Source organism: Wyeomyia smithii, chromosome 1 (assembly GCF_029784165.1).
Source record: "Wyeomyia smithii strain HCP4-BCI-WySm-NY-G18 chromosome 1, ASM2978416v1, whole genome shotgun sequence".
NCBI classification, from domain to species: Eukaryota; Metazoa; Arthropoda; class Insecta; order Diptera; family Culicidae; genus Wyeomyia; species Wyeomyia smithii.
The window spans coordinates 79,897,194-79,911,740 of NC_073694.1; the positions used below are offsets into that span (position 1 = coordinate 79,897,194).

The 14,547-nt window shown below is 37.3% G+C and overlaps 1 protein-coding gene across 1 annotated transcript in view; it reads right to left on the reverse strand.

Annotated features, from left to right (window-relative positions):
• Positions 1-6,308: 6,308 nt before the first annotated feature.
• LOC129719175 (rac GTPase-activating protein 1) overlaps positions 6,309-14,547 on the reverse strand; it is a 46,170-nt gene continuing 37,931 nt past the window's right edge. The window contains exons 5-7 of the mRNA XM_055670663.1: positions 7,115-7,778; positions 6,944-7,055; positions 6,309-6,886 (exon numbers count right to left, since the gene is read on the reverse strand). Of these exons, the coding sequence (XP_055526638.1) occupies positions 6,810-6,886; positions 6,944-7,055; positions 7,115-7,778 (853 nt within the window). The 3' untranslated portion in view covers positions 6,309-6,809. The remainder of the gene's footprint in view (positions 6,887-6,943; positions 7,056-7,114; positions 7,779-14,547) is intronic.

Consider the following 14,547-nt stretch of genomic DNA (forward strand, 5'->3'; position numbering starts at 1 on the left):
GTCATCGTGCAATGATCAATTGTATTCGAGGCAAATCATGTTGCACAAAAAATCCCAAGCACTAGAGTCGATTTGTCGCGATTCGACTTGAAAACTGCATTGAGAATCATGATCTAGTAGACCTACCTCTATTTTGAGCCTTGTTATGAGCAAAACCTGCAAAAAGAAGAAGCAGACTACACTGAACCAAATTGCTCGCACATAAATGTGTTATCATTGCTTGACTTTAGCTTTTAACGATTGTATATCATTTTAGAACTGATTATCACCCTTTGCTTGCGCAGTTCAAACAAATAATGGCAACACTAAACAGTTAAAATGATTGCTATTAACTATGGGAAAGATTAAGGATGAGCACATCGAAGATGAAACGGTGTTAAACTGAATCGTAAAACAGTTCATGTTTGTATATGATTTCCTTAACCCATTCCCGGCGGAGAGTAATCAGATTTTACCTCGAAAAATGACTTTTAAACTCTTATTACTCAGCAACTACGCAACACAAACTGGGTTGCGTATTGTAGATTGATCTGTTCTCAAACCGTATTTAAAAGTTCAATCGTTTATAATATCAAGTTTAATTGTTAAGTTGTAATCCAAGTTTAGATGTCAGGTGATGCCATACGGCATCACCCGCCGGGAACGGGTTGATGGGGCAGACATGGATGATTTTTTTTCAAATATGCGCTTGAATTCATGATGTAAATTATCGACAACTCTCACTGAGAATATAAATGCAAATTTTTTTATTGATGATATTTTCTTACAAGTGTGCATAGCGAATCATATTATTTATTGTGAATTATTAGTGCATCGAGTATTTCATATGACAGTTTTTAATTTCACCCGTCTGATACTTCTGAATAATATATTCTCTAATGAGGACTCGACGATTCCGTTCAGTGTAACGACGTTTGACGTTACGCTTCCAAGCAGATCAACTCTATACATGACGGGGGGCAACGGCCCCCCTGCCCACCTCTGGCTACGCCTATGTGTGTATTTATGTCGTTTAGGCAAATAATTTTCGCTTATTGCTCTTATAGTTTTGATTTTTTTATTTGGAAAATATGTCTTTCAGATTTTGGAGAAGTATGCAAGCAGTTTGAGAAAAAAAAAAACAAAGACAGGCTCTGCATTTTCAAGCCTCTAGAATACTATTTCATAAATTTTGAATTGAATTTTAAATTATTTTCGCTGCCTCTGGTCTTTGAAAAGGCAAATTCTTTAAAATCAATTTTTGCAATTTCTGGTGAGTGGATAACGTCACCACACAACCATCGCATCGACACCTATGGCGTTGGGATTTGAACCCAGATCCAGCGTGGTTGGTGGAGTTACTTGTTTTAGGTTTTAGATACTTTTTTTCCCGCCACAAAAGACAATCAGCAAGAATGTCGCAGTGGCATTTCAGTACCCAGTGCCCTTCAGGCATACAGATATACAAAAAGATACTTTTTTATCATAGTTTAGTTTTTGCCTATTTCAAGTTAACATATAAAGCCTGATTGGAATCATTCTTGACTTCTCTGGCCTTCAAATATGTTTTAGTAATTTGAAATTTTAACCTTCCCTGGGCTTTGTAGGTTTTTGTTGGCGATTTGTAACCTAAGATTCAAATCTTGTTTCTTTTTAAAGAATATTTTTACATCAATTATGAATAATTCGGTACATAAATTTGAAACAAACTCTGACATAAATGATCCGTTGCGGAATAGAGTGGTCTATCGAGCAAATTGTTCAGGAGAAGCAATTTTCGAAAAATCTCTGAATAAAATTCTGTTCAACGGATTCTTTCAAACAAAATGTTCTAATATAAAGGTTATGTAGTGGTTTAACATTGGGATACATAAAATTAACAGTTTATTTGCGAAATCGGTGATTTTATCTCACCAATGTACATAGACCACTCTGACTTCATATATATATTCACTGGAATCCTCGAATCGTTTCGGAACAGAGTGGTCTATGTACACAAACCTGGTAAATGACAATGAAAATGACGGTAACTCGTGTAAAATGGCTAGTGTCACATGTTATATGATACATATAGCATGTCCCATGTAAGATGTCACGTGTAACATTACATGTTACATAATATTTTACATGTTACATTTTTCGTGTTACGTTTCGTGTAACATGTTACATATTACGTGTGACATGTACAGAACAAGTGACATGTTACTTATCACATGTAATATGCTACATGTTACGTGTTACATGTTAGTATTACACCGATTTATGTACATAGACCACTCTGTTCAGAAATGGCCATTCTGTTTCGGACGAAATTTCAACACCATATAAATCAGCTTTAAAGTTCGATTTTTCGAAATCTCCCAACTTCAGCTTCTTGAGTAGATGCGGTTCATGCAAAAAAACTCATTTCGAAAAAAATGGTCTTTAGACCGCTCTGTTCCGCAACGGCTCAAATGACATCCTGTACGTTGATCCTGTAAAGTGGTGATTGTTTTGATGTTTGATCGCCACTTACTGTTGAAACCCCTTATCAGTGCGAATGAGAAGGAAGACAAATTAGAGAAAAACAATCGCAGCCGACTGTTAGTGTACAGAACAATAATATACAATGTTTTTAAATGATGTTAGAATTTTGCTTGGTGATGGATGTAAGCTTATATATGCGGATGAATTAAAACTATATTTCGCCGTGAAGTGCATAGAAGATTGTCACCGTTTGCAGCAGTTACTGGATATGTTTGTAGAATGGTGCCATCGTAATAAGCTGATTATCAGCATCTCTAAATGCTCTGTAATGACATTTCATCGGAACTCGCAGCCTATAATGTTCAACTACCACATCGATGGAGTCGTGCTCAACAGGGTTGAAGAGATGAATGACTTGGGTGTGACAATGGATAAGAAACTCTCTTTTGCTAGTCATCGATCGGCCGTCATTGCTAAGGCTAATCGTCAGCTGGGGTTTATAACAAAAAAAAAGCCAAAGATTTTGATGATCCGTATTGCTTGAAAGCTCTGTATTGCTCTTTAGTGCGACCCATCTTAGAGAATGCTTCACTAGGTTGGCTTCCACATCAACTGACCTGGAGTTTACGAATTGAAAGAGTGCAAAAAAGATTTGTCCGAATTGCTTTGAGAGATCTGCCATGGCGTGACCCACAGAATTTGCCTCCATACGGTGATCGGTGCAAGCTAATCAATCTTGACACCCTAGCTCGACGACGAAAGATTCAGCAGGCAACATTTGTCGCTAAGCTCCTGAACAATGAAGTACCGTGAGGCGTCCTAATTCTGCGCGGCTCCTAACTCTGCGCACTTCGTACCAAAATGTTGATGCCTTTTAGTAAGAAAGGAAAAATAAGCAGAAAGTTAACAGTAATATATAGGAAATCACTTCCAAACTTCATTTTTGAAAATCTGCTTTTAATTGATATTTTTTTAACATTTTAATACGAAGTGCGCAGAATTAAGAACCGCGCAGAATTAGGGCGCCCTACGGTAGACTGTCCCAAACTACTATCTTTACTTGATTTTCGTGTTCCATCGCGTGCTTTAAGGACTTCTACTCTTCTCCAAACATGGTTTCATCGCACAGCGTTTGGATTTTAATGCCCCTATGTCCGTGCATTTACTTCTGCTGAAGATTCATTCGAATTTGGTGAGCGTTCCAGTTGTTTCTTCAGTCGAGTAGCAAGATCTGCTTGTTTTACATTATGACGTTGACGATAGTGATATATTCATATTTATTAAAACTTTATGTAAGATGGATAAATAAACTAATAACTAAATAAATAAATAAACAATTGCGGGGCTAGCGCTAGGATCCTATTGACTTTAACGGTCGAGATTCTAACATATGACGACTGGCTTGTTACTCCAGCATCTTGCCCCGAGACCAACTTAATGGTTCCTTGAGTCTTCCAGTGTTTGTGAGAAGGCAGAAAATGTTTAGCGCATTGAACTTATACAGCAGATCCCAAGCATGTATAAATAAAAAATAATGTTTAAAATAAACATGATAAATTTTCTGGTTTAGCATTGAAATTCCCGGTTTTCCCGGTTCGTTTTCGAATTTCCGGCTTTTTCCCGGATCGACGGCCACCCCGCATTTCACATACAGAGCGGTGCAAAAAAGAATAATAAATGGTACTACATATCGTCGTTTTCTCATACTGCCCATTTTGCCCGCACAGCTGACCGTCTTGCCCAAAAGCAAACAACTCTTTGGACTACTCTGTTTTTTGATAAAATAATATTTTCACTAAACAATCCTTATTAAAACGGGGCGAAACTTGCCGGATCAGCTAGTTATTAATAAAATAATACTGTAACGTATATCAAATTTTCCTGTCAAAAAATCTTCGTACACATCGGCATAACATTGGCAAGCAGAAAGAGGTACCGAGATCATAGCAACACCGCTGTGCAGGTTGCTCACGATTACTTTTCTGGCACCGCGCTCAAGAAAAGTTACTGAAAGTGAAAAGTAATGTAGTGCATTCGGATCCATATAGTGTAGGGAAAGTGAAGTAAAATGCCGAGACCTAGCAAAGCAAAGCCGCGTGTGGTGGTAGGCACGAAAGAGTAGGATAGAAACCATTCTTCCTAATCATTCTCTGTACGAAAACATATCTAAACATGTAATGTAAATCACCTTTATTCATGTGTGTTTATTATTATTTTCAAAGAAAGAAATACATATTCCGATCTTATTGTTCACTGTATTACCGTGTCCGCGGGCAATTTCACGTAGCCCATTTTAGGCACTCATTATGAACAATTATTTTTCGAGAGATTTTATCTTCACTAAAGCATAGGCTTTTTGAAACTATCCGAGCATGCCATTGAAAATCTATAGAACTCAAATTAGCTATGTTTTAGTGGAGTTTATTATTGATAAGCGAGTGCGTCTTGAGCTGCCTGACAGATCAGACGTGTTTTCGGTTGCTTGTGGACTGGTCTTTGACAGCCCATAGCTTAAAGGTTGGGCAAGGACATACTGGGGCGTCAAACCAAGCAAAGCGAAAGGGGCGTCAAACCAAGCAAAGCGAAAGTGAACGAAATAAACAGAAGCGTTGGGTGAAGCTTCCTATGACATACTGGAGTGTCGTTACACGCGTTCGCGATTTGTTGTGTTGTCAAAATCCTAGATATTTAGTTGCGGTTTTGTTTGAAGTAAACATTGATTCGTCCGATGAAGAATTTTTTTGCTTCTTCAAGCACGATAAATTTCGTTTTTGGTAAACACGAAGATTTTTCTGTACACCCAATCAACCGGAACAGTAGAAAAAATGAAAAATATCACGGAATCTATAAAGAATTTCGTTCATACACTAGAATGACTATGGAAGCAAGTTAAAAATAAACAGAAAAAGTAACAGAGTCGCGTTCTATCCATTTAAATTCCAAGCAACGTTAACCTAGTTTATCATATTAGTCAAAAACGACCAATGTCATTTTGCCGACGACCTGAAAAATTTTCCCTAAGCCCAAATTCGATTTTCTTCTTTGTTTCAATTATCAAACTAAAAGAAAGCAAATATAAAGAACCTGTCGGTATCAGGAATCAGGATTACTCTGAACATAGTATTACTGCGTACGTGTACGCGCGTCAAAACCCTTCTCGTTCTGTTTCGCCGCCGCTAGTGACACGTCGTTGCCGCTCCAGTATGACCGGTTCGACAGTTTCACATAAACGTTCGAAGAAGTAGATCAGACGCTTTTTGCTTCGTTTCGTTTGATGCCTCAGTATGTCATCCGCCTTTGAGTTTTGTCGGAGAGTCTTTTGAAGATTACCTGAAGGTTAGTTCATATCAGTCTTTTTTAAGACTGCCTATTTTTGATTTAAACATTTGTTATTAACATTTTTTCGTATCACCTGAAATGACAGTACGAAAAAAGAAATCGCGCATCACTAGGAGGATAAAGAGAGAGTATATTCTCTCGGACAATTCGAGTGTTTGCAGCGAAAATTTAATTTTAGTTAGAAGCCGGCGAAATAAGGGTTATTGGTGAATCTATACGAAATATAAATTCTTTTAATAAGGAGAAAGTTCCACCACGATATATATATATATATATATATATATATATATATATATATATATATATATATATATATATATATATATATATATATATATATATATATATATATATATATATATATATATATACATATATATACATATATACATATATATATATATATATATATATATATATATATATATATATATATATATATACATATATATACATATATACATATATATATATATATATATATATATATATATATATATATATATATATATATATATATATATTTATACACTAAGGTCGTTTTTTACGCGAATTCCGAAATTTACGCGGTTTTTTTTACACGGATTCCGGAATTTAAGCGGATTCCGGAATTTACGCGGTATTTTTTTTTTGCGCGGATTTCGGTTTCCCTTCACTCGGAATGCAGAATTAACGCTGGTTTTTCTTACGCGGATTCCGGTATTTACGCGGTTTTTTACGCGGATTCCGGAATTTACGCGGTTTTTTTTACGCGGATTCCGGCATTTACGCGGTTATTTTTTACGGGGCAAAAGCGACTTTAGTGTATATATAATCATCAATAACATTGTTATATTGTTATATATCATGGAACGGAGTAACAATCTAAAATATTCTACATAATAATATTGACTGCGTTACAATTTTCATTATTCGAGTTGATAAAATGAAACGATGAAATAGACGCGGAAATCATTTACAGAACATTTAACTATAAGTTAAGTTTTGTAAAGTTATAGTGCGCTGTTTTATACTTCATATTGCCATTACTTTTTCTTCGATGGGTATGGTGGTGTAGCATAGAACTTTCGTTCTTTTCTGCCGGTTTTCAATAACGGTGTACCTGCAAGTATATAGTATGAATAATAAACATATACGCTGTGAATGCATTTCTACTCACCCATAAAGCTTTGAGTTTTCAACATCGTATGTTTCTGTTCCTGTTCAGGCTCCTGTACATTTACAAACTGAGACCAATAGTCAGTTGAGATATTTAATAAACTGTCCATTATCTGCACAGAAATTTTAAAAAGGATAAAAAAATCTAGATATATCGAATCGAATTACTTACATTACACTGGATAACCGTTTCGGCATAAACTACATGAGCATCCAACTTGGGACTTGAAAAGCCTACAATCGTGGGAGCGAACACTTTAGCCAAATTTTCCAATGGCATTTTGATATCTCTACATTCGGCTATTCGCTGAAAGTGCTGTATCAAGTAAGCCAGTGTGTCACGATTTGGTTGCGGAAGTAGCGCTATAACATCAAATAGCTCCTTTTGTTTCTGTTTATTTGAAGTTGCCTGAACAGCATTTGAGAAATCCATCCACAGTGCCTGTGGTATTAATGGCTCTCGCAAGGAACGAAGAAAATCTTTTATACATCCGCACAGCACGTGTATATCAATACTACTCAAATTTGGAATAATTTTACCGCGCAGAAATTTCTCCTTCAAGGCACGAACCTCTCTTTCCGATCCGGAGATACGATATATACCAACTTCTGATAAACCACGAGTTTCGATTTCATTAACACAATGTACTATTAGCCCTGGTATCATTGGCCCAACGTTTGGTGTGTAATCCGACAAACAACCCACCTGTTGACCCTTAACTGTTGGAGTACCAGCGCTCTGCGGTACACAAGCAATTGTCAATCGTTCTCGACAATCGGAATGTACTACGGCTTTACAATCCCGACATCGCAGACCAACGGATCCGAAACGAATTCTGAAATAACATAATTGCATTACATTTCAAAACTAGTGTGCTATCTTCAGTATCTAAAGGGGCAAGCAGTAATAGAGCAACAACTTCTAAACTCAATAGAAAGTTTATTTCGAAAGATGGACTAGGATTATGCCGCAAACTTACACACACGAGGATTACTTAGGCGTCGTATTGCGTTATTTATTGTTATCTATGGGGGATGTGCGGGGCAGTTGAGACAGTTACGTAACTGTGATATTTTTTCAAAATTGAAAATTTCGAGGGGTGGCAGATTGTTGTACGTAATTTTATGGGGAAGGGGAGTCCTATTAAACATTACTTACTATTACCCTTCCAGCTGGTCTCGAGGTACGATGCTGGCCTAACAAGCCAGTCGTCGTAGGTTCGAGTCTCGGCTCAGGAAAGACTGTCAGTGTCAATAGGATCGTAGCGCTAGCCCCGCAATTGTCCTGTACACTTTACAGTTGCCTGCGAAGTGTGTGTATAGTAAAACAGAAGGTCGAGCTTCGAATCGGAATGTAGCACCAAGGCTTTGCTTTTTAACTATTACATAGGGGAGGGGGTCTGGGATCTAGATTTATAGCGTTACGTAATTTAGCGGACAGCGGATATCAGCAGCAGTGTCAGCGGTTATCAGCATGGATAGTGGCAGGGCCTGCTGGTACACCGGCACTTCTTCTAGTAAAAAGCTGCCTTTGTGCGGTAGCGGGCAGCATCAGTAGTAGATACATCAGCCGGCGCTTCCTCCATTGAAAAGTTACCTCATTTTAACACACTAACATTCTGGAATGAAGGCATTTAAAATAAATGAGCCGTCGAATTTTCGGTGTGAAAAAAGCTTTCCATTGTGTTATCAGAAGAATACCTTATATTCGCACTATCAGTTATAACGCAAAGATGTGACTTTGGTTCCGATCACACAGGTCTATACTGCCGCTCATGACAAGTCCGTCCCAATTGCATTTTTGTCAATTTTGAGTTTATTTATGGAATCAATTCCTTTTTATATCTACTTTCGACAACACAAATATTTTTGATTATTTCGTTCTGAGGAACTATGAAAAAAATAGCAAGTCGGTTTGTCCCATAGCAAAAATGATCGCAAGTCGGTCCCATCGCAAAAATCTTCGCAATTTAACCCCACAGCCTTCAAGACAAAGTTTCCACCAGTAGCTTCTTCCAGCTGTTGTTTGTTGACAGTGAACGCTTTAGGTGTGTCACTGTATTGTTAGTTTAAGCATTCTTTAGTTAATACTACTTTTCGTATTTTATCCGTATTTTATGTAAAGACGTGGGCAAGAATTGTTCAATTATTGTCGTTAATTTCGTTTTGAAGAATTTGCCAGTCATATCAAATACTTCGGTACGCTACTTAGCTGTTTTTAAAGGAGTAAACATTTTCCTAAGCTACAGGTGTTCTTTCATATTTGCTTCCTCTGCTACGTGGAAGCTGTCCGCCGTCACGAACGTATGACCGCTCTCAGGAAAATTTGGAAAAAGTTCCTACACCTAAACTGATTTCGAATTTATCAGTAGTATCAAATGTAAAAACAAAATCTAATTTTATTTTGAGCGGCGCAGTTGGTACATTGTGTTATGCTTCTCACAAAAAAACTTGTTTAATGAAGCACGAGAGAAGGTCATTCATGAATTGACCTGCGATGGATTCATTCCAAACGCAAGCTATAGCACCGCAATCGAATTTCAGTAGTTTGTTTTTCATCACCGGTCGTAGCTGGCTATGGGACTGACTTGCTATCATTCTAGCTACGTACCCTAAATGTAATCGCATGTGAGTCCCAGCTTATGATTTTCAACAACTTTTAATCAAATTTCGGTGTGTATGCAAGTTTTATGATGCAAAAGTGTTAGATTGTCATTGCAGTACTAAATTCTGTTGATGGTCTTGATTGACAAAGCATTTGAATGCAAAATTTCACCTAAAGTGTTACGATTTTTAATTGCTGTTTTCTCATCAGCATCAAAACGCAAATGGGACGGACTTGCTATGAGCGGCAGTAAAAGAGTTATCAGCATCAGCTGACTCTTCTGTGTGTGATGAGACATTCGTTTCAGTCTATAAATAACGCTTGCACAGCAATGTGTGTAGTTAGGGATGAGCAATAGAATAAGTCGGCAGTGGAATGTGATACGCTTATAGATTGTGGAACAGTACCACCGTCCCCCGTAGTTTAATTGGACAAAACACCATGCCGGACACAGGGAGATTGCGGGTTCAAGTCCCGTCGGGTATATTTCTCCAAATCTGTATCATATTTCCAGTTCGCTTAATTTTTGCTTTCTCTACTGCACACATTGTCTGCTTAATGAACTTGAATGTTAAAGGGTGAAAGCCGTTTTTGAAAAATAGAATTTTAGTTCGAAAAACATTCATTTACTTATTTGCGTTATTTAGTTTCTGCTAATTCTATCTAAAGGTAGTTTGCAAACAAATGAGAGGTTGCATTGTTAATCTTTTAGAAATACCGTATATTTGAGCGAGACACATGAACCGGTATGCCATGAACCGGTTGGTAATAATTTTGTACATAAAAACATGTCAGGAAACTTTCAAAGTGGCCGATGATGACGATGTGATAAATCGCTGGCTGCCGTTATATAGTTTAATACTGGTATCAATCAAGCGAGTTTTCTGCTGTAATAAATCTTTTTAAAGTAGGACTACATCTTAACGTGTTATATCGAGATACATTCTACGGAAAGCGTTGGAATGAAATATTTCAAATGGTAACCACATGATGAATCACTATATGTCGTTCGATTGATAAAATCATTAACAATTTTGTGATTCTTCAGTTTTCATTATTCCTTCATTGTTAAACAGTGAAAAATCATGTAAAGTTTTAAGATCGAGTTTTCACGAATAATGTGCCAATCACATACGAGCACACCTGGCACAAACTTCATGAGAAGACACCAACTGCCTACTGTAATATCCTCTACAGAAGTGACGAAAAATGATAGAATCTCCTTGTCCCAATAGGTCAATTAATGTTTGCTTCAATCAGCCTAGACTATTTTGATTCAAGATGAAGCTTTTTCGGAAAGGTTGTAACAATTTCCTTTATCAGAAAATTGAACAATCTGAATTTTTTTTTCAAACTGATGTCCTGAAAGGAAACAGGCTGGCATATGTAACAGTATTGCATTGAGCCATGTATGAATGGAGCGCTGATCATAATCATTTGTCGTCTCAGCAGGTGCCGCACACAACGCTGTGCGACCGGGGACAACAAAATGTTCGCCAAACATGTGAAAAGGGCCCATGTGCTATATGTAAACATGCCAAATTTTCTTGTTTTTTGGTTACTGCAAGCAAAATCTACCCTTACCAATAAGATTTGTTGATTAGAGAATTTATTTTCTAATTAACAAATCTTATCAGTTATCAAAATCGTTTGAAATCTGTCCACGTGGTATGTGGATGGCCCCAAAAAGAATGTATATATGAACGATGTAGTCGATAAAGAAACCACGTACACGTTTACGAAATAATACTACATACAACAATACAACTTTGCACATGGAACTAACAGTAAAAAGTGAAGTTTAATTCCACGTTTAACTACAGTCCATCGATGAATGCAAAAGCATTAATTCATTTTATCTAATAAGTACAGATCAAAATCGGAAGCGCCGAGTTTTTGCAAAAAGGCAGACAATAAAGAATAAGAAACCAGATTTTTCGTGCTGCCCCATATTTCAAATAAGGCCGTAGGCGCGCTTATGCTATTGCATTGATTTGTGTGTGTGACAAATAATTCTGTCCCACTGTGGTCCCATTAGGTCTATTGACCGCAAGGATACTAAATATGCAGATTTGTCTTCAAAACGCAGATTTTAGAGTCGGTGTGCAGATTTTAAATGATTCGCACTGATTCGCATAATTATATTTTTTCCAGAGTTTCTGCAGATTTTTGTCAGAGTTTCCTTATATTTGCGCAGACTTTCTCAACATATGTGAAAATTTTTGCAGACTTTTGCCTGCGCGAACGCTATTTTTTTAAATCAGACAAATTTTTTTCAGACTTTAAGCAGATTTTGTCAGTTTTTTTAGTAGTTGCTTACATTTTTCAAAAACACCTGGCATGTCTGATTTCCCGTATTAAAGATCAAGAAAAAATGGTAGCCTTTCATAGACCTGTTTCAGGTAGCAGGCAGAGTATCGATACAGCTGGTATCGATGCTCCGCCCTCTATATCAGCCTGGTATCGAAACCACCCCGAAAAAATTATCGATACTCTAGCATCGATATTTTTGCAATTTTTGGTCAATGCTAGCTGGCAAAGCGAACGGTTCTTTCTGAAACAGCAGAAAGTTGGTGGTGGCAAATATTGGTCGCTTACAAAAGGGCAAACCATCGAATTGAATTTCTCATTCGTGCGTTCACCGGTAAAGCGAACGGTTGAATAATTCGACTGTACAGCAGCGATTTAAACTTTTTCAGGCAAAGTTTAACACATATTTGCTAGAAACTTCATTTAGATCAAAACAGGTTCTTCTAAATCCTGTCAATAATTGGTAAAAGAAGTATCGAAAATTATCGGTAAAGTTTTCTCAATGAGCGCACATTTAATTTTCGTTTTTGGTTCTCGGTGCGCGGTTTTGTTTGAGTTTCTTGCGCACAGAGAAAAACAACAAAGAAGCAATATTTTTTCTTGTCAATCGCCAAAACCTTGATAACAACTACGCAAGAAGCGTGTAATTGAGTTCTTGCTTTTTTTAAAGTTATTGAAATAAAAGTAATTTCTTAAAATACATAAAGTTATATGCTGGGCTGGAGCTAACCTAGCATGAGTTTGATCGGTTTAATGTCGATCAATTTCCAATCTTAGAATTTCCGCTTGAATCGTTCTGGTCGCCAATTCCAGATAGCCTCGTTGATTTTCTTTTTTGCTAAGATAAGAAAATTTTACCCAATTCGCTTAATTAAATGATTGTCTTGGTAGTGCAGCAACGAAGAAAAAAATTTCGGTAGTGAAAATAGCAAAGCCTCGGTGCTACATTCCGATTCGGAACTCGACCTTCTGTTTCTTTATACACAGACTTCGCAGCCAACTGTTTAGTGTAAGGACACAATTGCGGGGCTAGCGCTACGATCCTACTGACACTAACAGCCTCTTCCGAGCCGAGACTCGAACCTACGACGACTGGCTTGTTAGGCCAGCATCGTACCTCGAGACCATCTGGGAGATTTTTTTAAAGTGACAGCGCTTTTATAAAAGATTCATTCTTTTAGTATATATTATTATTTATAACACTTTAACGTCTCCGCATTTAGAAATGCACTGTTAGATAAAATTGCAGAAAATACTAGAGTTACAATTCCGTCTACTATTATTTTAAATGGAATATAAAAACACCGTAGTCCAACGTCAAACGGTCGTGTCTCGGATACCACCCTCCTACTTTTTTGGTATCTCTTCAACTACTTACTGATCTTCAACTACTCTTCAACTACTTACTGATAAAATGTTTAAATGGACCTGAATTGTATGCAACGAAATCTACATTTTCCACTAAAAACTGTGATTCTTTATCGTTACTTCTCTCACGAACTTGTAAATGCAGGAAAGTTTTTTTATGTGACATATTTACTTGGCAGGTGTGAAATTCAGACAGTCAAAGCTAACAATGTTGCTACTTTGGAATCGGTGAGTGAGCCATCTCTTACAAGACAATTTATTTTAAAGGATTTTTCAATAAGAGCGCTACAAAAGTATATCGATAGCAACAGCCAATGATGGAAAAAATCGTATCGCATAACAATCGTTCGGGTATCATTTCTGAACGTGCTATTCATAAGTTTTCAATCCCAGCAAACCATCGCTATTAAAAATTACACATTCTCACGCATGCAAGAGACAACTTAGAGCAAAGAAATATATGGTGGCTTTCTTCGATGATTTTGTTGAGTATTGCCTGCTATAAGCGGAACGAGCAACATACGGGGCCGTTCCTAAACCACGTGGTCATATCACCCCCCCTCCCCCCCCCCTCCGACTTCAACCGCGTGGTCTTTTCATTTGTCAAGTGCCAAAAATGCACTTTTCTCCATGGTAGGTAAATTTTTACATTTTTGTTATTAAACTTTTAGTATATTCTATATTTCGGAGAGAAAAAAGCTTCATTCTAGACTTGGTGTGTGCTTGGTAACAACAATAGTCGAGAAAAAAGACCACGTGGTCATTTCGTTAATCCCCCACCCCCGTGTGGTCTTACGTGGTCTTTTGACAAACCCCCCCCCGTCCCCCTGTTTATGACAACGTGGTTTAGGAACGGCCCCTATAGCGAGCGTTTCACGAAAGAATCGTAAACGATTGCACTCGAACGATCGCAACGATTCTTTCAAATGTGGGTTGCTTGTAGGCGGATTTCGGCTACTCCACGTCGTGCTTTCACCGTGATATACCCCGATGATTCTTAGTGATTTCAAATATCGCATGCTAATACACCATGCTACAATTTCCGTAAGCATTGATGATACCTACTTGCTCATTTGGATTCATAATTTTGTATCATCGGCGATAATCTTTCAAAGACTCTCGCGATACTGTTGAATGCAAGTGAACTTGGATACAATAAATGTGATCGTGTTTGAATCATTTAGTCTCCTTCTATGGTATTCAGAACACTTAGAAGCGAAAAACAATCAGCAGCGTTTCTATGGAAAATTTGTACGCATGTGAAAATAATAGGACGATACCTGATGAATTCAACAACACATTTGCATGAAATATTGCTAGTG